General features: G+C 50.3%; 2 protein-coding genes and 1 pseudogene across 2 annotated transcripts; all 3 read left to right on the top strand.

Moving 5' to 3' along the window:
• The first annotated feature begins 857 nt into the window (after positions 1–857).
• On the top strand, positions 858–1,823 carry LOC126493430 (testis-expressed protein 19.2-like). Its single transcript, XM_050130435.1, has one exon. The coding sequence runs from the start codon at positions 858–860 to the stop codon at positions 1,821–1,823; it is 966 nt and encodes a 321-aa protein (XP_049986392.1).
• A 3,156-nt stretch (positions 1,824–4,979) lies between these two features.
• Positions 4,980–8,634, top strand: LOC126493431 (protein DGCR6-like; annotated as a pseudogene).
• A 2,086-nt stretch (positions 8,635–10,720) lies between these two features.
• On the top strand, positions 10,721–16,382 carry Uts2r (urotensin 2 receptor). Its single transcript, XM_050130449.1, has 2 exons — positions 10,721–11,120; positions 14,848–16,382. The coding sequence occupies exon 2, from the start codon at positions 14,920–14,922 to the stop codon at positions 16,078–16,080; it is 1,161 nt and encodes a 386-aa protein (XP_049986406.1). The 5' UTR covers positions 10,721–11,120; positions 14,848–14,919; the 3' UTR covers positions 16,081–16,382.
• Positions 16,383–22,877: the final 6,495 nt, after the last annotated feature.

Below are 22,877 nucleotides of genomic sequence, written 5' to 3' on the forward strand. Positions count from 1 at the left end.
AGTGATTCAGGGACATAGGGCACCTCGGGTGCAAACAGGCCAGCAGTGCATGCATCCCATGAGGGCTGCCAGGCTGCAAGTGCATCTCGGGGCCAGGGTGATTGAGCCCCTTAGCTTTCTACGTTTTGGGGTTCATGGGAGATATGTAAATGAGCTGGAGCATCATGGGTATTGGCCCTTTATAAGGCCCTGATGATGTAGCAGAGGAGCCTTGCTGGGATAGGCATCCATTAGCAGGATTACTGGGAGTTCAGGCAGGCAGGTGAGTATGGGAAGGGGCTGAGAGGGTGGCTGGGACTGGTTGGGTGGGTGAGGCGGGTCTGGGTCTGCGTGGGAGCGCGGTGGGCAGGGGATCCAGGTTTAGGCTTCCCCTTCCTGGCCTCCTCCAGTTGGGAGCCTGGCTATGAGCCCCGAAGAAGCTGCTGAGCCTGGGACTGTGGTGAGGGAGCCCCAGTCTGCTCAAGGCGAGCAGTGCACCTTGGGGAACCTCAGCCCCAGCCCTCCTGCCCTCGGTGGTCTCAGCAGCCTGCGCAGCAGGGGGCGCCAAGCCTCATTTTCTTTCCCTTTGAAGCTCCCTAGACATTGGAGCAAGTGTGAAGGTGGAGAAGTTTCTGGAATCTTACATCTGTCCACTTCTCCAAGGAGGTATCCATTGCATTGGCACCCAGTTCTCTCACACCACCCCATAGCCTGGAGCCCAAAGTACCCTAGACCCCCTATTGCACCCCATTTTCTCCCATTTCTCCCATTATCGGCTCTTTCTGCCTGTCCCTAGCATCACGTGGTCTCCAGATCCTGAGACCATCGATCAAGTCTTCCTCTCTCTGTACAATCAGCTACAGGCAGGCTTCTTGGCCATGTGTCCCCCAGTCAACGTTCGCCATGGGACCAGGGGCATGCCCAGCCTCTTTGTGTCCTGGCTATACCACCTTGTCCACGGAGACCAAATGAAGATCTGCTTTGCTTGCTTCAAGGAAGCTTTCCTGGTATTTAGAAGAATGTTGGAGACGGGCGATTGGGTCGAGGAAGAGTTGGGTAATGTGTCTGTAGAACTCTCAGAGCAAGGATCTGATCCGGATGCATGGCTGGGGTTGGAGCTCACTGGGTTCCAGAGCTACGGGTATTTGCCACAGACCGTCCCGGTATCAGCCCCTGTATGGCCAGCACCCCAGCCTGTGCCTACTGAGCTGCGGCCTGAGGAAGCTGTACCCCTGGATCTGGGCCCCGAGATTGATGACTGGACCCAGGCACTTCCCTTGAGATTAGGCATCTTTTCTTCCTGCCTCCACCGGCTGTGCATCATCCCTCCTCTGTCCTGGTGTGGTATTGTCGATTTCAACCCATATCCTGGGCAACCTGTATTGTTGGAGTTGAGCCCCATCTGGCCCATGCAGTTGCTAGTAGACGACTTGCTGGAACACCTGAAGTTTGTCACTGTTTTGGGTTCCTTCGATAACATCTGCTACTTGCTGACAATGCGTCCTTGCTTTGCTGTGAGGACCCAGGTTCATCGCTGGCAAATGTTGCTGGACCCTGGTGAGCTGAGGAAGGCCTATCTACAGAATGAACCTAAACAGCCGGATCTGTACCGCTGGAGGCTGAGCGTTTTGGAGTCCTCAGAGCTGGGGGTAGAGCTAGTGCCTGCTGACTGCAGCCTGCGAAAGGGGGGCTTCAAGGTGCACTCTTACCTGCCCTGGGAGAGTGACATCCCAGACGACTGGAGCACGGATCCAGGAGAGAGGCTTTTTATCAAATATATCGAGCCTGAAAGGGACCTGAGCTACAGCTTGCACCGTCACTTCCTTGATAACTTCACCTCCTGATCCTTCCTTCCTGACTCCCAAATAACTCAGGCACTGATACTTAGGCAGCCCCCATTGCCCCAGGTCCCCAGGGAATATGAAGAGCCAGAGGTTGCCTGTTATGAGCCACAGGGAACAGTTGGTCCAGAATTTTAGGGGAGCATCTGGAACAGCCTAGCTGCTTCAGGACCTCAGTGGGAAGTCTGGCATGTTTACAGCAGTTTAGCTGTGCTCAGCTGACGGTTCAGTGTTTGGAAGGTGAGGACTAGCTATATGTGTAAGTGGGTGTTTTGTATCTGGTGTCCTGGGTGACTAGTCAGAGCTCTTGTCCACTATGTGCATGGCCTCTGAGGTGACCTGGTATGTGCTGTAGTTAGATCCTGCCTTAGGGGGTCATGAGACCAGGTTCCAGGGCTAACTGTATGGAGTATTTATGCTGTTTGCTTTTATTCATGCCTCTTTCGCTGTTTCTGTTGAATAAAGTAGGTGTTTTAAATTTTATTATTTGATGTGGATGGTTTTCCCTACACATGGTGTCTTCATACCTGGTACTGCAGCAGCCAGAAGAGGCCCTGGAGCCTGTGGTTACCCAGTTATTGGGTAGCTAACTCTCCCTTCCAAACTGGGTCTTTCCCATCTGTGGTTTGCCCTCTCTCCCTCCTGGTGAAGCATCAATCACAGCAAACACTTTATTGTTTCATCTTCATTATTTAATTTTAATTTTATTATTGTGTGTGTTTGAGATGTGGGTGCACACACGCCACCGTACACGTGTGGAGGTCAGAGGACAACTTTCAGGAGTTGACCGTCTTCTTCCAGGAATGGCCACTCAGTCTGAGCGCTGGGGGCGCATGCCTTTAATCCCAGCACTCGGGAGGCAGAGGCAGGCGGATCTGTGAGTTCGAGGCCAGCCTGGTCTACAAGAGCTAGTTCTGGGACAGGCTCCAACGCTACAGAGAAACCCTGTCTTGAGAAACCAAACAAAAAAAAAATGGCCACTCAGGTCATCTGCAAGAGATTTTACCTATCAAACCATCTCTGTGGTATTTAAACCCTTTATTATGTGGGTCTTTTTTTGTTTTGTTTTGGTTTGGTTTTGTTTTTCTGATAAGGGTTTCTCTGTGTCACTTTGGAGCCTGTCCTGGAACTCGGCTCTGCAGACCAGGCTGGCCTCGAACTCACAGAGATCTGCCTGCCTCTGCCTCCCGAGTACTGGGATTAGATGTGTGCATCACCACCACCAGCTTGTGCAGGCCTTTTTAAATCAAAAGAAATGTATTCACTGATTGATTTGTATGTGACTGTGTGCACACCAAGTCCAGAAGAAGATGTCAGATGTCCTCTGTCTCTGTGCCTATATCTGAGGCAGGGTCTCTAGTACCTGGATCTTGTGTTTTTCTCTTGCAAGTGGCTGGTATCCTCTTGTATCTCTTTACCTCCCTCAGAACTGAATATGCTCCCATGCTTTAAACACCTGGATTGCTGCATGGGTTCTCAGATTCGAATCCCAGCCCTTATAGTTGCACAGACAGCTGAACCATCTCTCCAGCTTCCCAGGCTTTAAAAAAAATGATTACAGTTATTTATTGTGGGGGTGTGTAGGGGTATGGATGTGAGTGTGTCACACCACAGCATGCATTAAATTGAGGTGACATTACACACCAAAATTATTTGAAATGAAAAAAATCAACGGCACTTGACATGTAGGATTATTTTCTCCTTCCTTCCACTACATGGGTCTGTGGGATTGGCCTCAGGCCATCAGTCTTGGCGGAAGTGCCTTTCCCCACTGAGCCATTTCACTGGCCCTTCCCAGGCTTCTTTTTAAAATAATTCCACCACAGCGTGATATTCTAGGGAGGGGGGCGCATCATAAGGAGAGGCAGTCCAAGGAGCTCACCATCTCTGTTTAGTGAACCCATGCTGCATTCTCAGTTCCTCTCGTCTAAAAATAAGGAGAAAAAGCATCTGATCCAGCATAGACTAGGAAAGAATTACACACAGGTGTATTGGTGCTCTTAGCAACATTGTTCACAGTAGTAAAAACTAAAAGCTAGATTTCCAGCAAGCCATGAGCAGATACATTGTGGCAATCCGTACACGGTAACAAAATGGCATCACGGGTGCCTCCCAGCAGCATAAATGGACCTCGAAAGCATCATGCTGAGTGAAAGGGCTGTGAGCAGAGCACAGACTGTGTGGCTATGTTCATGAAAGATGTTCAGAGTAGACCAGTCCCTTCAGGACAGCAGGTGGCCACTAGAGTCTGGGAGGGATGGCTGAGTGGGTATAGGGTGGCTCCTAGAGCTCTGGAAATGTTCTGGAATCAAGTGGGGGGGGGCTTGCACACTGTGAACTCATTTAGCGCCATTTAATTTTTCATATCTAATCATTTTGTTGTGTGACTGTCACCTCAAGTTCATCAAATGTTGCAGTTCACAGGTGCTGGCCCAGAGAAGGGATCGCCACCCTTTTCTCAGAGCACCTGGGTGGAAAACCATATCTATTGCCTGTGGAAATGCTTCCACAATCCTACGGCTCCTGCGTTTGAAGCTGTACCAACATCACTCTCACTTGCATTTACAGCTTGCCAGGCTCCTGAAGACGGTGTTCCAAACAATGAAAAACTTTCTGTCGTTGACTTGACTCCAACAATTCCCTGGAACGTTGGCTCTGCTGCTATTGTCATTTCATAGATGAGGAAGCTGGGGTGCAGAGATGCAGCAGCTGCAGCCCTGGCTTCTTTGATCACTTGAAGATCTAACCCACAGCCCAACTCTGGTGGGCTTGTTTTCCTGGAAATGGAATGGAGGAGCTGTGGGAAACAGCTAAGGTGTGCGGGGGAGGGTGTAGAGCCTGTCAGAGTGACACATGAACTCTTGTCGGTGGAGGGAGAAGAAAATGTATAAAATGACAAGTGCATTATGGTGTCATTTATGATGATGTTTCAACGTAGCATCATTAACTGTACACTGAAAAGCCACACGTGGTCAAAGACCAAAACATCTTGGGAGACACTCCAGTCTTAGAGAAACAGTGCCTCTGTGGGGGGGGGGGGGAGGAAGATGGGAACACGGAGGAGAGAGGGGTGTTCCTACTTACATATCAATATGAAATAGCTATCAGGAAGGACCGTCATTTTGTGATCTAGGTGGAGACGGTGTCTTTTACTCGCTTATGCATGAAAAACTGGCAGTGTTGGTGGCAAAGATGGTGACGGTGACGATCATGGTGGTGGCAGTGGTGGAGATGCTGACGATGGTGGTCGTGGTGGTGAGAATAGGAAGATGGGGGAGATCTCCCAGGAGGGAAGCTAGAGGAACAAGGGTCCCACCTCTTAGACCAGGCTCCTCTGTTGGTTTCAGGGTCAGTGGGAGGTCAGGGCAGTCCCACTGCAGTTAGACATGGAGGAGTTGATGCTCCTGTCCTACTTATCACTCGGGAAGGAGAGAATGGCCATGCTGAGAGGAGAGAGGTTTCTGAAGTTGTATGGATAAAAGATCGGGGTTGTTCCTAGGTATTGTAAGGAGATACAGCTTTGGTGTACTTCTTGAAAGAAAATTTGGCCTTCTGCTCTCCCTCCACCTTTGCCACCCCCAGAAAGTCTCCCCATGACTGTGCACCATCTCCGCACCCAGGACACTAGGGATTTGTGGATCCTGAACTGGGACCTTTTTTCCAAAGGTCACTCAGCCTTTTGGAACCAGAAGACAGCAATGTTCAGACCCCATGGTCTCTCTCTGCAGCAGGAGACTGATTCTCAGGGAAACTAGGGTGTTAGATATTTCTCTTTGCCTCTGTGTTTTCAGCTTTCAATAGCGTGGGGATTCCCGGTCAGGAACAGATCTGCATTCAGCCCACCTGCCAGCTTTAGAGCTTCTGTCTCTTGGGATCACTGGGACGTCCGAGGCTGTTCACTAATCAGTGGCCCCTCTCCTCAGCTGCAGACTGGTACAAATTTTAATTGATTTCATTGTGGTCATCGTCTCTCCAGCTGGGTCTCAGAGCCGAGGGGAATGAGGCCCAGAGGCAGGAAACTGCAGTGCCGGAGACTGGAAGTAGGGGAAATTATTCTCTGTACAAAAAGACACACCTCCTGGAGATGTGGAGTGGTGGCAGGCTATGGGGTGCTCGAGCAGTGGGGGCAGGGAGGTGAATGAATCCCCCACTGTGGCTGTTTCAAGATGTAGCCACAGCACCCTGGGAGGCATCCCAGCCTCTGATGTGGGTGGGCCTCAAAAGCCATCTCTGCACTGAATACATTGCCCAGGATGTCAGGGGTGCATCAAAACCTAGGTTGTCTCACTCTCGGCCTGCTCGTAACTTTCCCAATGTTTCCCATGAGAAATTGCTGCTCTTGTAGACCAGAATGGTAGAGAGAAGAACCACTGGTCTTTCAGCACCTAGTGGTATACTTATAGAGCATTGGGCTTCTTTAATAAGTTGAAAAGCCCCTGTATACGGGCTGGATGTGCACCCCGAGAAAGAGATCCCCCCCCCAAACTGGTTCCTACCCATAAAGCCTCTTTTTTTTTTTTTTTTTTTTGCAGAGTGTGGTAATGCAATTAGAAATGAGTTCTTTCAGAGAAATTATCGTTCTCAGACATAATGAAGCCATTATGTGCAGAGCACAGCTTTAGAAGTCACATTTAGAGAAAGTGCAGGCAGCGCAATCGCAGCGTATGATTCAATGGCCCATGAAGTGACTTGCAGATAGGTAGGGTGCTTCTTCTCAGAGCACAATAGATGTGGGTACTGTGGGAAGCATTTGCCTTTGGACAGCCCAGGTCTGTGTGAGCACTTGAGCCCCTGTGGACTCTCAAGTTCCCCCCTGTGCCCCTGAGAAGGGTTCTCAGATGACCTCCCATTTCTGGCTCTGAGCTTTCCCTTTGAACCCCTTGCTTGTGCCCTCACCTCTGCTAACCATTCTTGGGATGACCCAGCAACTCTATTGTCCACGGAGTTTGTCCAGCATCCACATTAGATAGGCATTGGTCCTTCAGAAAATGGTGTTGCCCTGTGGCTTGGGGCTCTGTAGGATCAAGGACTGGGCTGGGATTGAGCTCGGAGGAGTGCTTGCCTAGCTGTACTAGAAGGGGAAATGATGTCAAACGGCAAGGGCTCATAGCTGCTGCTAGAAGTGCAGAGAACCAAGAAACAACTGTGACCATCCTTGGTCATTCATGTATCTGGCCTGTAGACATCCATATATCTGGGCTTACTGACCTGGACAGCTTCCCCTAGGTAAACCATTGGCTTCTAGGGGCCTTTCTCCATAGTCTAGGCTCTCATCAAGCCTGAGCTCAGGCTCTGGTTCCGCTGTAAGGAGACTGCAGATGTGACTTCTCATCACTCCCTGTTATTTGGGGCCTTCCCAGCTTCCAGGGGTCCCTCTCTACCTATGGCACAGACACAGTTGAAAGTGGGGCCCAGTGGCCCTATACCCCAGAGAGATGCCTACTGCGGTCTGGGGTCCAGCCTCCAGCAGCACGGGAGTTTGTGACTGCCTTTTTCCCTAAACCCCCTCAAATAGAAAAGTCTAACTTGGCTGACTCCGTGGATTCCCATCAAACACTCTTGATGGTTTCCTTCTTTGTTCTTTATCTTCTTTATTCTCTCTCCTATATCGTGTTGTTTTACAGCTTTTCTACCCCAATAGAATCTCCCAGGCAGTACAAGAGTCAAAACAGCTGCCTTCCATTTTTCAAGTGAATGATTATAGGTAAAAACATGTTTTTCATCTCCCTCACATGATTAAACATTTTATTTATAACTGGTGAAAAACAAGTTATTCCGAAAACCAACATATATTTATAACCAAGCAACTTCTTATACATTAACCATTGTGTCAAGCGAGGTGTTCTTGTCAGGTCTTTTACTAGCAGGCTGCCTTTTGCAGTTTCAAAGGAAGGGCCAATTACTTTATTACTTATTTTGAAAGGTAATCTTATATGGAATATTAAAGGAATCACAAACCTAAACTTTTATATATGAAAAAGAATCAGTCAGCTCTACTTTCAATCTTTAGGGTGCTCGACGGCACTGTGTTCGAGATCTTGCAGGGGCTTCTGGAGATCCAGCATCTCACCGAGAAGAGCCTGCTACTGCGACTGCGGCTGCAGAACGAACACCGAGTGCTCAGGCAGACCCTAAGGCAGAAGCATCTGGAAACCCAGCAGACCTACCGGCCCCACAACTTGCCCATGCTCCAGGCAACCCAGCAGCAGAGCATCGAATCCGGGAGGAGCCGCAGACAATGGACTGTAAGATTGTCCTGGAACTGGACCGGAAGATTGCCGACCAGCAGAGCACGCTGGAGAAGGCAGCAGTAGCTGGTTTCTACGTGACCACGAATCCTTAGGCACTGACGCTGCAGATGAGCCCACTGGAACTCATCAGGAAGTTGCAGCAGAGGGGTTGCCAAGTGGGGAAGGCAGCTCCGTGACCAAGTGAGGGGCGAGGGTCCCTACTGTCCTTCATTGCCTAGGATGGCTGGCGGATGCCTAGTGACCGCCTTGTTACTGGTGCCAGAACGCTTCAGGGAGCAACTGACTGCCCAGCCGCCAACAGGTATGATCTTTGCGAGGAGACGCTGATGAGACAGAGACTGCATCTGCTACCATCCTCCGTCCAGGTGTGGGGAGGGGTCCAAGCAGCAGGAATGGCGTCGTGTGAAGTCTCCATGACTAACTGTTGAGTGGGACTGTCGGTTCTAGTGCCTTCCCTTTGGGTATACCCACATTCCCTCCAGGCTTGGTTTTGCCTTGTTCCGGTGTGGCCTAGAAAAATAAAGACCCCACCACATGGTTTGCGTCCATGCTAGCTAGAATCCTTTCCTAGTGGCTCTGGCCATGGTGGAGCCAGCAAAGTAGTAGCCACTATGTGGCGGTGGCTTTCTGGGATACCCACATATATATCACTATAGAACCTTCATCCAACAACAGATGGAAACAGAGGCAGAGACCCATGTCAGAGTAACTTTGTTATTTTCAAAGCTTTGTTTCCGCTGTGATGCACCCCGAGACCTGTGAACACATCTCCCAACGTTAAGGATTAAAAGAATTTAAACTAGCTGGGCTATTGGGACTCAATTGTTAGTCATCAACTTGAGTCACAATCCATGCAGCTCCTTAGGTGAGACGCACAGACCCTGGCTGTAAACAACCCTTTTTATTCATCAAAACTCTCTATAAGCTACTGTTGTTGCTGCTATTATTATTATTATTATTATTATTATTATTATTATTAGGCAGTATAGCTTGCGGGGGTCATCTTCTTGACAACACAAAAGATAAAAAATGTCCGGTAGAATGGGGTATTTCCAAGAGATAAACACACTATATCACAGGCAGTGGAGATCTCACATCCACTCACACCATGCTAGACACCAGAGGAAGAGCCGCAGCTAACATGTAAAGGTACAGCAGAAGCAGAAGACATGCCAGGGTCTGTAGACTCGTGACCTTGCCTAAACGAGACTGACCCATGAGAGGATTCGCTTCTGGTGGACTGACCCCTGGAACTTCAATTACAGCTCGCTGTTCCTCTGGCATGGTCAACGGCAGTTGCCCACCAGAAGGCTTTTTCGCTCTCCTGGCTGGAAGTACAGATCCTGAGGTGGGAACCAGGATTTAAAGTGCTTGGTGTACAGGGTGGCACAGAAGAGGAGAGGCTTGAACCAGAGGAGTGTGAGCAAAGGGAATGAGGCTGGGGGAACTACCCTGAGGCCTCATTCAAGCCTCCTCAGTCAAGGCCTCCCTTCAGACCCCAATCGTGTAGGAGGTCCTTCTGTCTATGTGTTGCTTTTATTGGTTAATGAATAAAGAACTGGCTTGAGCTATAGCATGGGAGGAGGAAGGTGGAGTCAAAAAGACACCATGGAGCCGCTAGAGGCAGACGCTGGGGATTTTACACAGTAAGCCACAGCTATGTGGCAATATACAGATTAATACAAATGGGTTAAATTAATATGTAAGAGTTAGCCAATAAGAAGCTAGAGCTAATGGGCCAAGCAGTGATTTAATTAATACAGTTTCTGTGTGATTATTTCGGGACTGGGCAGCCGGGTCAAACAAGCGACTCCCCCCTCCTATACCCCACATCTGAGCTCCGCATAGGAAGCGGAACCCCACAGAGTAATCTCTGTGCATTGTTTTCTATGATGGTCTGGTTCCCAGTCCCAGAGCCATGGGGGACTCATCTTTATCAGCTGGGGTTAGCCACTCCACAGGATGCTTTTAACGGGACCTCCGCCACAGATAAGGGTAGACTGGAGAGTGGCTCCCTATATCCCAAGTTTGTTGATATGGTCTCTCCCAGAAGACTGAGCCCTAGAGAATGTAGAAGCAACCACATCATTCGATGTCAGCAACCGGAAGACTACAGGGTTGCTACCCAAACCTAGGCACCTGTCTACTTTGAGAATGACTGATTAATCATGGTCCCACGGTTGTCCCCCTATTCACGCTCACGGCTCTTTACAGTAACTCATAAATCTTCGAGCCTTGCTCTGACACTGGTGGTTAAATGAGGTATGGAGAGAATGAACCCCCCAGCATACACAAAGATCCTTCCGTGTAGCAGAAAGGCAGTCAGGAAGCCGAATGGCAGTGCGCTGCTTTTCTGGGATCCGCGCCTGGCCAACCCCTCTGTGGCAGCGACCTCGGCCCAGGTCCGGCGCCCATCTCCGCGGAGGAGCCCTCCCGAGGGCCTGCGCGGCCAGTTATTAATACCCGGACCGGCACATTCCCAGCTGGCAGGGGGACAGGTGGCTGCTGCAGCTCAGGAGCCGGCGTGGTGTGGAACTCTCAGGAGGCGGGAGACCCACACCGCACCGTGTGCCCCGCCGCCCCGCCTGGAGAGCGCTCGGGGACAGACATTCCTTCCGCGCGAGTGACATTAGCCAACCTGCACGCGCGGTGATGGTCACTGGGTCTCGAGTGTCTGAGTGACTGGACGAGGGCGCCTCTCTTAAGCCCCGGGCTGGGAGGCAACCGATGGCTTCGTGACAGACAGAGGTGAGCACACGGTCGCGGGCTGCACAACCCCGGGCGCATGGACCTGGGCGCGCGGGGCGTCCGCCAACCCCTAACCCAGCTTGCACTTCTCGATCCCGGAGGGCGCGGCCCGCCGGAGTCCCGGGAGTGCCAGGGAGCGCCTGTGTGCTACTCGAGGTTTGGTGGGTCTCACGGCAGCGCACGCATTGGAAAGTTTCACCCTCCCTGGACCGGTGACTGGAGGGGCAGTCGTGGCTTCTGCTTCCTTTCGCCTTCCTAGCCGGGCAGGAGGACCCCCGCGTCTCTGGGGCTGACCTGTGAGGTGAGACAGCAATGGGGAAAGGGCTTCGGAGCAGACGAAACTAGTAGCTGCAGGTGTGGAGATCATGTCTCCTCACCCTAGACCTGCCTGATTCTTCCGCTTTGCTGAGGGGAAAGATCTCTCCTAGAAGCCATTTCTAGGCCTGGATGTTGGGGAGGCCTGTGCAACTCTGGGTCTTCTCTATCTGCTTCCTCTCAGAAAGTTCACCCTTTAGGTCCACCCTCTAGGCCTTTCTTTTTCTTGTGAGGTCAACCTAATCGAGCAAGAGCCCCAATATACTTATACAATAAATATATGAAGCTTAGAGGGGTTTTTGTTTTCATTGGTTTGGTTTTTTGAGTCAGGGTTTCTCTTTAAAACCTCTTTTGAGCCCTGGTTGTCCTGGAACTCGAAACTCGCACTGTAGACCAGGCTGACCTCAAACTCAGGGATCTGCCTGCCTCTGCCTCCAGAATGCTGGGATTAAAAGTATGCGCTGCCACCCCTGGTTGGAGCTTAGAGTTTTTTGGTTGGGGGAGGGGGTTGTTTGTTTGTTTGTTTTACAAGTTTACCTGTGTGAGGTCCACTGAGGGCAGGGAAATGTGCATATCTAGCCCCAGGGACTTCCAGTGTTACACACACACACACACACACACACACACACACACACACACTGCTTTGACCTCCTGTAACCGTGACCTTCTCCGTTAATGAACTTAGCTCTCAGAGGGAGCCACATTTAAGCTCCTGCCTGCTACTGTCCTTCAGAACCACGGCTCACCCAGACTGCGGTGCTAGGCTTTCCATTTCTGTCATTTGTAAGGAACTTTTGCTTTATTCTATTGCTGCTGCTATTTATGGTCATTTGGGTTATTTCGAACTCATTAGACATGAAGTTGCTGTTCTTTGGAGTGTCAGTGCGATCACTGGTGACATGGAACGCACCTGTTTCGCTTCGTTGGAGAGCCAAAATTTTCCAAGGCTGCTGTAGCATTTCACGGTCTCTACTGGAGTCCCTGAGGATTCTAGTTATAACCCCCATAACTCAACAACAGGTGCGCTGATCTTTCTGGACATAGGCATGTAACGAGTGTTTTTCTGCTCCGCCAGTCAGCTCCCAAATAATGACACAGAGACTTATTATTAACTATGAAAGCTCGGCCTTAGCTTAGGTTTGCTCCTAAGTTCTAATAACTTGAATTAGCCCATTTATATTAATCTATGTTCTATCACGTGGTGTTACCTCTCTTCCATCTTGTGCCTCCTGTTTCCTCTCCTTGTCTCCTGGCTACTCCCGTGTACCTAAATCCCTCCTCCTCTCCCTTTCTCTCCCCAGAGATCCCACCAGGACCTCCTGCCTCTGTTGGCCGCTCAGCTTTTCTTTACACCAGTCACAGCAACCCACCTTCACACAGTGTGCAAACATCCTACAACACAGGCACGCTCTGTGTGTGTACACGTGTGTGTGTTTCTTAGAGTTTCTTTGTGGTTTTGATTAGCATTTCTCTGACGGTAACAAGCTATGCAGAACATCTTTTCCTCAGCTGATGAAGTTTGGGGTTTTGTGTTTTTTTAAAGACATATTTCTATTGATGTGTACGAATGTTTTTGCTTGAATATATGTATGTACTCCACATGTGTACCTGGTGCCTGAGGAGTTCAGAGGAAAGTGTCAGATCCCCTGGAGCTGGAATGACGGATGGCTATTAGTGGCTGTGGCAGTGTGGCTCATAGGGAGTGGCACTATTGGAAGGTGTGGCCTTGTTAGAGGAAGTGTACCACTGGGGTGGGTTATGAGGTCTCAGAAGCTCAAGCCAGGCCTACTTTTTCATTCTCTTCCCGCTGCCTGCAGATCCAGATGTAGAACTCTCAGCTATTCACCCCACATCCCTGCACCATGTCTGCCTGCATGCTACCATGCTTCCCGCCATGACCATAATGGACTAAGCCTCTGAACTGTAATCTAGCCCCAGTTAAATGTTTTCCTTTATAAGAGTTGCCATGGTCATAGCGTCTTTTCGCAGCAATAGAACCCTAACTAAGACAGCGGCCATGTGGGTGCTGGGAATCCAACCCAGTTCCTCTGCAAGAGCAAGTGATTGCTCCAGCCCCAGTTAAGTTTGTTTTTAAGTAATATTTTCCTGAGCCACAGAGATCATTCAGTGATTGAGAGCACCTGCTGCTCTTGCAGAGGCGCTGAGTTTGGTTTGCATTTGAGGATGGTTCACAGCCATCTGTAATTCCAGTTTCAAGGTATCTGATTTTTCCTGGCCCCTGAGGATACCAGGCATTTATCTTGTGCACATACATTTGGGAAGGCAAAACACTCATACATATAAAACAAATAAATCTGAGAGGGGGGGGAGGCTGTACTATAAAAAAATAAAATTAAAAAGTTGGGCATGGTGGCACACGAAGGAGGCAGAAGCAGGTAGATCTTTGTGAGTTCAAGGCCATTTTGAAATTCTGACCTGCATAGTTCCGGGCCAGCCACAGCTGCATAGTGAGTCTTTGTTTTAAAATAAAACCATTTTCTGGGGGGTGATAAGATGGTTCCGTGGATGAGGGTGCTTGCCTGAAGACCTGCATGGAAAAGAAGAAAAGAATCAATCCCAAAGGTTGACCTAACCTCCACATGAACACTGTGGCATTCATATACGGACACATACACTCACATGTGCACACATGCACTCACACACGCACACACGCACTCACACACGCACGCACGCACTCACACACACGCACTCACACTCACACACATGCACTCACACACGCACACACTCACACACATGCACTCACACACGCACTCACGCACGCACACACTCACTCACACACGCACGCACACATGCACTCACACATGCACACATGCACTCACACATGCACACATGCACTCACACACGCACTCACGCACACGCACACACGCACTCACACATTCACTTACACACGCACACACTCTCACACACGCACTCACACATGCACACATACACTCACACACACGCACTCACACACGCACACACGCACTCACACATGCACACATACACTCACACACACATACACTCACACGCGCACACATACACTCACTCACACATGCACTCACACGTGCACACACACTCACACATGCACACCAAATAAGACTGCAATTTAAACAATTTTTTAGAAAAAAATAAATATTTTCCTGCCATGGGGATCCTAATATTTTCTTCCAAAGGTTGTTTTGATTGACTGCCCTCCATCACGGCGTGTGTAATGTGAGCCAGGGATCCAGGCTCATTTTCTTCATATGATAAATGAAAATCCAAAAGCCTTTACCCACTTTTCTATTGGAACGTTTAGGCTCGGTAGATGTTACTTCTGTGGTGGGAAGAAACCCCTTTAAAGCATACAAGTGACATAAAATGGGAAACGGGACTCTTGGGTTTCAGAGCAAGAACTTAGGACGCTTGTCTCTGCCAACCACTGACCTTGCTGTGACCAGCTTTTCAGAAACAGAAAGGCCTTACGTTTGCATTGGGATAGACTAGCACCCTATTGGGGAGTATCCTGGGGGACAGTGGGTCCCAATGGCTATAGGGTCCCCTGTGTAGCTGGGGAGACGACACAAAGGGGGTTCTTCTGAGGGTTCCAACAGGGCACAGGACTTGGTGAGCCCTCGTCTCTTTTCAGAGGGGCAGTGACTGTGTCCCTCGTAGAGGCTGCTAGGGCATGGAAGTGACGCTCTTGCACCTTTGACAATAATCTTCTCCCACAGGACACGTTTCCCACAGGCCCTCCTCTCTGAGCAGTGGGACTCCCACCAGAAGCCCAGTGTGAGGACAGAGAGATGGCGCTGAGCCTGGAGTCTACAACCAATTTCCCCACGCTGACCGTGTCAGGAACTGTGTCTGAGTTGCCTGGTGGCTCCAATGTGTCCCTCAACAGTTCCTGGACTGGCCTAACAGATCGCAGCTCCCTGCAAGACCTGGTGGCCACGGGTGCCATTGGGGCGGTGCTCTCAGCCATGGGTGTGGTGGGCATCGTGGGAAACGTGTACACCCTGGTGGTCATGTGCCGCTTCCTGCACGCCTCAGCCTCCATGTATGTCTATGTGGTCAACCTGGCACTGGCCGACTTGCTGTACCTGATGAGCATCCCCTTCATCGTAGCCACCTACGTAACGAAGGACTGGCACTTTGGAGATGCGGGCTGCCGTGTTCTCTTTAGCCTGGACTTCCTCACCATGCACGCCAGCATCTTCACTCTGACCATAATGAGCAGTGAGCGCTATGCAGCGGTGCTGAGACCTCTGGACACGGTGCAGCGCTCCAAGGGTTACCGTAAGCTGCTGGCACTGGGCACCTGGTTGCTGGCATTGCTGCTGACCTTACCCATGATGCTTGCCATCCGGCTGGTTCACAGAGGCCCCAAGAGCCTTTGCCTGCCGTCCTGGGGCCCTCGTGCCCACCGTATTTACCTGACGCTTCTCTTCGGGACCAGCATTGTGGGGCCCGGCCTGGTCATTGGGCTGCTCTATGTCCGCCTGGCCAGGGCCTACTGGCTCTCTCAGCAAGCCTCTTTCAAGCAGACGCGGCGGCTGCCAAACCCCAGGGTGCTCTACCTCATCTTTGGCATCGTCCTCCTCTTCTGGGCCTGCTTCCTACCTTTCTGGCTGTGGCAGCTGCTGGCCCAGTACCACGAGGCCATGCCACTGGCACCCCAGACTGCACGCATTGTCAACTACCTGACCACTTGCCTCACTTACGGCAACAGCTGCGTCAATCCCTTCCTTTATACACTGCTCACCAAGAACTATCGCGAGTACCTGCGTGGCCGCCAGCGAGCACTGGGTAGTAGCAGTTGCCGTGGCCCAGGGAGTGCTGGCAGTTTCCTGCCCAGCCGAGTCCACCTCCAGCAGAATTCCGGCCGCTCGGTGTCCTCCAGCAGCCAGCAGACCACAGAGACCCTCATGCTGTCCCCAGTTCCCCCTAGTAGGGCCTTCGTCTGAACGTGCAAGGACCCAAAGCCAGGCCACCGAGAAGCCCGTCCCAGAATCCCCTACTCAAACCTAACCATCTTGTCCGTCGTTCTCAGCTGTCTTCCGGAACGTTCCCTGTTTTTTCTTCATTACTGCTCACTCCAGCACCTTTCCCGCAGTGGCAGTGCCAACCCGCGCCTCCTTCAAACCTGTCTCTCAGAGTCTTCAGACCCTGCGGCCCAGACCCGCTTTCTGTAGACCCTGGTGAACTGAGTCATCTAAAGCCTATTACCCAGAGCAGCTAGTGCCAGACCGTGAACCCGATCTGTAGAAAACCCTTCCGGCCTTGAGGACCCCCCTCTACTGGTTGGTGAGGGCCCTGCAGCCAAGCTCTACCCTCTCCCTCCCCTATCCCATCCCCAGGTAGCTTCTTGTCCCCATACCCACAAGGAACAATAAACCCTGTACTCTGCAGTCTGCCCTGCCTCTGTGCTGGGGTTGGAAGTTGGGATGGGGGTGGGCCTGGTCTCAGGGGATCCCCAGTGTGAAGCACCTGAGCGTTTGGTGAGGGCATGCCTGCTTTCCAAGCCTTTGCCTGTGAATGGGAGCCCTCCCCTTTATTTAAAGTGGAAAGGAGGGCGGATAATGGGGAGGTTTATGAGATGCTGGGGGTGGGGCATGGGTAGACCGGGAGGAGAAACTGCCCAGCTAGCAGTGAAGCTCACGTACACAAAAGAAGCCTGCAGGCTACAGTTCTTGGATGAGATAGTCAAAACCCAAACGTGGCTCACAGTGACAGCAATAAGGCCCTGGCTTCACTGCTCCTGGACAAACTATTTCCCTGCCCCAAGTACCATCTTCAGGGCATCCTTTGTTGGCTGGCCATTTCTCTTGCCATGACCAGACCACACCTGTCCACCCACTTCAGGGTGATCATCAGAGGCTGTTGTACCTTACTCTTGCTGAAGGTCGGGTGCACTCTTGTGGCAGGATTCGGAGTGCGGGTCTCTGGAGTGATACAATGTCCCAGATGTAGATTCTCTGGAGTGATGCAATGTTCCAGATGTAGATTCTGGTGGCTGGCCACAGGGAATATAGCTCAGTATCAGAAAACTTGCTTAGCCTGTGAGAGGCCTCAGCTCTGCAAAACCAGAAACTGACTAGTGATTCACTTGAGGATGTGGGCCATGGGACCGAGCATCCTAACCCAGCTGAGACCCCTGCCCTGTGCTGTCCCTCTCCTTTACCCCAAACCTTACTGCGTCTCTGATGCGGGGCTTCAGCTTTTGAAAGCCTCTTTTCTTGATAAAGTCCAATTCCAGTTCTTGTCTCAAAGAACTCAGAGCTGGGTCCAAGTTTGTTCCACCCTTACTTGACACTCATTTCTATGGTGGCCTCAGTCCTCTTTCCAGGGCCCCCATTTCTCTGAGAGGCTTCCTCCTTCTCCAGAGTTCAGATGATCCAGTGCCCACTTAGGGCACTGTGACCAGAGTCAGCACACAACTGAAGGGGTGGATACCATCCCCAGAGAGGACCACACCTCTCCTCCCCTCAGAGACTGCTCTACAGTACAGGATGGGGTGGCCATGAACTGCAAAAGCTCGAGCAATGGGGAGTATAGCTTCATCCCCAGAGCTGATATCAGAGTAAGGTCTGTAAGAGTGTGTGTCCTCACCCAGAGGGACCTGATATATCCTAGATGTCCCTACCGTCCTGACAGGAACAAAGTCCTAAAGCTGGAGCTTCTAAAAGACTACTTGTAATAAGAACCACTGTCCTGGGAAGACTTGGATGAATAACCAGAATCTCTGTTACAATCACTACCCTAGAGTCTTGGTACCTGCTAGATCTGGCCTTGGGGTCTCTTTGGGCCAGCACTGACAGAGGTTGGTACCAGAACAATGATAATGAGTACTTACATGTGCACATGCACGCACACAGACACAAGTACACACACATGCATGCACACACAAACCCATGCACGTGAACACACATATGTACACGCACGCATGCACATACACATGCATGCACACACGCATACAAAAACACACACACGCACGTACACTACCCACATAGAACAAATGCACCAAGTACACACCACAAACATGTATCCCACCACACATTCCACATCACACGCAACAAACGCGTAAGACATTTACCTCACACATTCACCCCAATATGCATACCATATCAAACACAACACATGCATATATGCACATGCTACAGACACAACATACAATGTACACAAAACACACAGCATGTACAAACACACACTAGACACATTCAGCACACTCTGCCATCTGACAGAGATGCTGCCTCCGACAAGCTGACAATGAGGGTAACATGTCAGCTTCCAACATGAGTGATTCCAAGCCTAGCTTCCAAGTCTCTCTGTCTCTCTGGGACTCAAGAGAGGTGAGGCTGGTGGGGTTGGGCATGACCACTATCAGAGTCACACCTTGGCTCTGTCTTCCTTTGGCCCACAGCTACAGAGGTAGGCCTATAGATGGCCTGCCGGCCCTCGAGTCTAGCTGGAAGTTGGAGCCGCCCTCCACTGAGACCTTCCTGTCACACTCAGCACAAACAGAAAGCTCTGCTGGAGAATTCCTATTCAGGGAAAGTTACAATTATAATGGAGAAAGCCTATGCTGCTCTGATGAGCCAGGAGAGGACTCGATGAAAGGAGGGAAGGGAAAGGGTCAGGAGAAGTGGAAGGGAGGAAGAGGTGGAGTGGCCACACTCCCAGGCTTGATCTGGCTGTTAATGAGCTGACAGGGTCTCCACCTGAGTCCAGGCATAGCCTCCCGGGCAGTGGTAGCCAGTGGCTGGGGAGGGGGAACTGTGGGCCTGTGTGATCAATGAGCCCGCAGAGGCTGGGGGACACAGGGTGATAGATCAAGTTCTCTAGCTTTTAGACTTCATCCACCTAACACTCAAACTCTAGCAAAGAAGAAAAAAGCTGCAATGTCCGTGTGATGTAACCGGTGCTTTGTGTCAAGAGTGTTAGAGGAAGGCGGAGCTGGCCTCTGACTGTCCCAGGATGAGTTAGTTGGCTTCTGGGGACACCATGTTCCAGGACAGTGTTCCAGGATCACGTGCCCTTGGGATGTCACGTCCACCCACCCTGCCTGGGGCTCTTGCTCTATCCTGCATTAGACCCAGGTGGGAGCCGCTGGTGGGTGTTGCCTGGGCAGGAGGTCGAGGCCACCCTTCACCGTTCAACCTCACTGTGGATGCCTGTGTCTGGGGCCATGGGACTCAGGTGCAGAGTCAGAAGCACCTGCCTCTGATCTAGACACAATGTGGACCATGACCAGGGGGGCAGAGGCTCCAAAGCCTTTGTGCCGCTTTCCTCCAAGATGCTAAACACCCTGTCACTATAACCTTCCAGTGAGGTAGCCTGGCTCCTATCTGAACCAGGCTGGCCCTGGAGACAAGAGGTTTGCCACCAGGCAGGTTACTGTGCCTCTCAGTCAAAGTAAAAGTCAGATGGCATTTTAAACATGTGTGTGGTGGTTTGAAAGAAAATAGCCCCACAGGTTCATAGGAAGTGGCACTATTAAGAGGTGTGGCTTTGTTGGAGTAGGTGTGGCCTTGCTGGAGAAAGTGTGTCACTGTGGGTAGGGGGAGCAGGCTTTAAAGTCTCCTATGCTCAAGCTATACCCAGTGCGGGGCACAGTCTCCCCTTCAGCTGCTGGTGGATCAAGATGTAGACCTCAGCTCCTTCTCCAGCGCCATGTCTGCCTGCACACTGCCATGTCCCACCTGACAATAATGGACTAAGCCTCTGAAACTGTAAGCTGCCCTCAATTCAATGTTTTCCTTTATAAGAGTTGCAGTGGCCATGGTGTCTCTTCATAGCAATAGAAACTCTAACTAAGACAGTGTGAAATATAAAATTATAAAAGAATAAAGGAGAAAGTGAGTGCCCATTATCCCTAAAATGGGGAAAAGAAAGATGACTACAGTCTGCGCTCTGGAGGCAGAGGCGGTTCAAGGCCAGTGCAGTCTACACAGCAAGTTCCAGGCAGCCAGGGCTACACAGTGAAATCCTAATTTAAAAAAAAAAAGGAAGGAAGGAAAGGGAAAGAAAGGAAAGGAAGTAAGTCTGACCCAGAACCAGAGCTCTCCAGCAGAGTGAAAACTCTGGTTATATAAGTCATTTAGAATTTGAAGCAGGAAAAAAAAATACTAACAGTCAAAATAGAGAGTCTGTGTTTAAAAAAAATAACAAAACAAAAATAAAAAAAAAAATTGACCTTTCTCATCAAGAGCCCAGTGGAACTAATTGATAGAACATTTGCCTAAGAGGCATGAGGGACTGGGTTCCAAGCCTAGCACCACAGAATAATAGAGAGTAGACAGGCGGGTAGATATAATATACAATGAATATAATCAAGATACAGTGTTTACATGTATGCAACTGTCAAAGAATAAATAAGAGGTAGTCTGTTTTAAAATTCAAATAAATACTTAGAGTCACACAAATGTTTATGGCTCTGGCCTGAGCAATTGGGATTTTATCCTGAAATCCAAATGTCAGACGTGGCTAAGGCTTTATGTAGCAAGGACCTAATTTCAGCAGTCGTGGAGTGGTTCCACAGCTATGAACTAGGTCATGGCATGGTATCTTCAAAGAAGAGCAACGTCCTGTGGGTTCAGACAGGGATGAAGCTGTGGTCATGGAGGGAGACCAGAACACAAAGTTGTGTAGCACAATCTCAAGCCTCATTTAAAACAAACAGAAGTGCATTTGTGATTGTTTGCATGGGGGTCTGGTGTGTGGTTGTATGTGGACATGCATGTGTGTGTGTGTGTACCAGTATGCCTGTGTGCACGATTGCATGGTATGAGCCAGGCAGTGGTGGTGCACGCCTTTAATCCCAGCACTCGGGAGGCAGAGGCAGGTGGATCTCTGTGAGTTTGAGGCCAGCCTGGTCTACAAGAGCTAGTTCCAGGACAGGCTCCAAAGCTACAGAAAAACCCTGTCTTGAAAAACGAAAAAAAAAAAAAAAAAAAAAGAAATCGAACGATTGCATGGCATGTAAATACACATGTGATTGTGTGCATGAGAGTCTGGTGTGTGGTTGTATGTGGACATGCATGTGTGTGTACCAGTGTGCCTGTGTGCACAACTGCATGGTATGTAAATACACATGTGATTGTGTGCATGGGGGTCTGGTTGTGGTTGTGTGTGGACATACATGTGTGTGTACCAGTGTGCCTGTGTGCATGACTGCATGGTATGTAAACACGCATGCGCATATGCAAAACAGAAAGCTTCACAGAAATGCCTTAAATATCAACAGTGTTAGCTGATGGTGGAAAAACTAATTTTGTTTTGTTTTTTAATCTTATGCTTTTTGAAATTTCTCCCAGAGGATACATGCAGCTTTAGATTTGGGGATGTTATTTAAGCATTCCCACGTCAGGCATCTCCACTGTCACCCCAAGCCTAGCTGGACCAGAGCATTTCCAGAATAAAAGAATCCCGGGCCTCCCCAAGTCCTCTAGACTAATACCCCTGTACACTGAGCCATCATCAGCTATGCCACAGGGAGAAGGGAACAGAGTAAGCACAGAGCCTGGGAACTGAAGAGGTCAGAACTGGGGTCCAGGCCCCAGGTTCCCCAATCACCAGCAGCCCCCTGCCTTTCGAGGCCCCCCTTGGCCTAAGCTTTTCCTTTCTCCAGTGTCCACACCATTATTTAAGTCTGGCCCAGCCCCCTTCTGGCCCTGTGCACTGGGTACCAGGCTCCCTTTGCTTCCTGAATCTCCAAGGTCACTCGCTTTACTGTGTGAGGTGTACAGAGTGAGGGGACATGGGTGAGGAAAATGGAGGTTCCTACGCATTGAAACCAGTCTACCCCAATCAGAGGATGTCAGCAACAGGCTTTTCTGCCTACAATAAACTCCTGGTTCTAACCTGATCATGGTGACCATCTGTGAACCAGGGAGCCGTGATGGTACCCTGACTGGCTGTGAAGCCCACCGTGGAACCATGGGAGTCTGGCATCTCAGAGATGAACAGATAGATTGAGTGAATGCAGGAAGAAAGTTCCTCAGCTAGCAAACTGGGCAGATCAATAGTTTTCCAGGCACAATCCCATTCTCCAGTCACAAGGCTGATCGGTCTTCAAGTATGTTGAAATAAGAAGCGGCGGGGCTGCGTCCCCAACACCCCGGCCGCTTGGCTAGCTCATGCCCGAAATAACAACACACAAACTGTATTCATTTAACTGCTTGGCCCATGAACTCTAGCCCTTACAGGCTAATTCTCGCACCTGGACTAGCCCATTTCTAGTAATGTTTGTAAGCACCCCAAGGTGCACTTACCAGGAAGATTCTAGCCTATGTCCATCTTTATTGCGTGTGCCTCAGAGAGCAGAGCTATCGCGTCTACCCGGGAGAGCTGAGCATGACGTCTCTTCTGGAACAGAGCAGAGTCTGACTTCACTTCCTCTTCTTCCCAGAATTCTATTCTGTTTACTCCTCCCATCTATGTTCCAAGCCATGAGGCCAAGCAGCTGGTTTATTATAACTTAACCAATGAAATCAACAGATTGATATATGACACTCCCACATCACATTATTGCTTGAATTTGGCTTCAGAGCCCCTTGCCTCAGGGGTTAACGTCACGTCTCCCAGGCTTGATGTCCTTAGAACAGCTCCAAACTGGAGAGGGTGCGAGGTGCCCAGCTGACTGCATTAGTAGGGGTACACCAGTGGAGGGGGTACGTGATGATGTCGTGGGTCAGACCACTCCCACACCTGTTAAGTCATTCATCCGTGGAAAAGCCACACAGCAAGTTTTCCTGCACTCATA

Source organism: Alexandromys fortis, unplaced genomic scaffold, assembly GCF_014885135.2.
Source record: "Alexandromys fortis isolate MF-2015 unplaced genomic scaffold, M_Fortis_MF-2015_v1.1 scaffold_349, whole genome shotgun sequence".
NCBI lineage: Eukaryota > Metazoa > Chordata > Mammalia > Rodentia > Cricetidae > Alexandromys > Alexandromys fortis.

Bases quoted from the DNA above. Each gene is read 5' to 3' on its own strand.
- LOC126493430 (XM_050130435.1), top strand. From the start codon at position 858: ATGTGTCCCCCAGTCAACGTTCGCCATGGGACCAGGGGCATGCCCAGC.
- Uts2r (XM_050130449.1), top strand. From the start codon at position 14,920: ATGGCGCTGAGCCTGGAGTCTACAACCAATTTCCCCACGCTGACCGTG.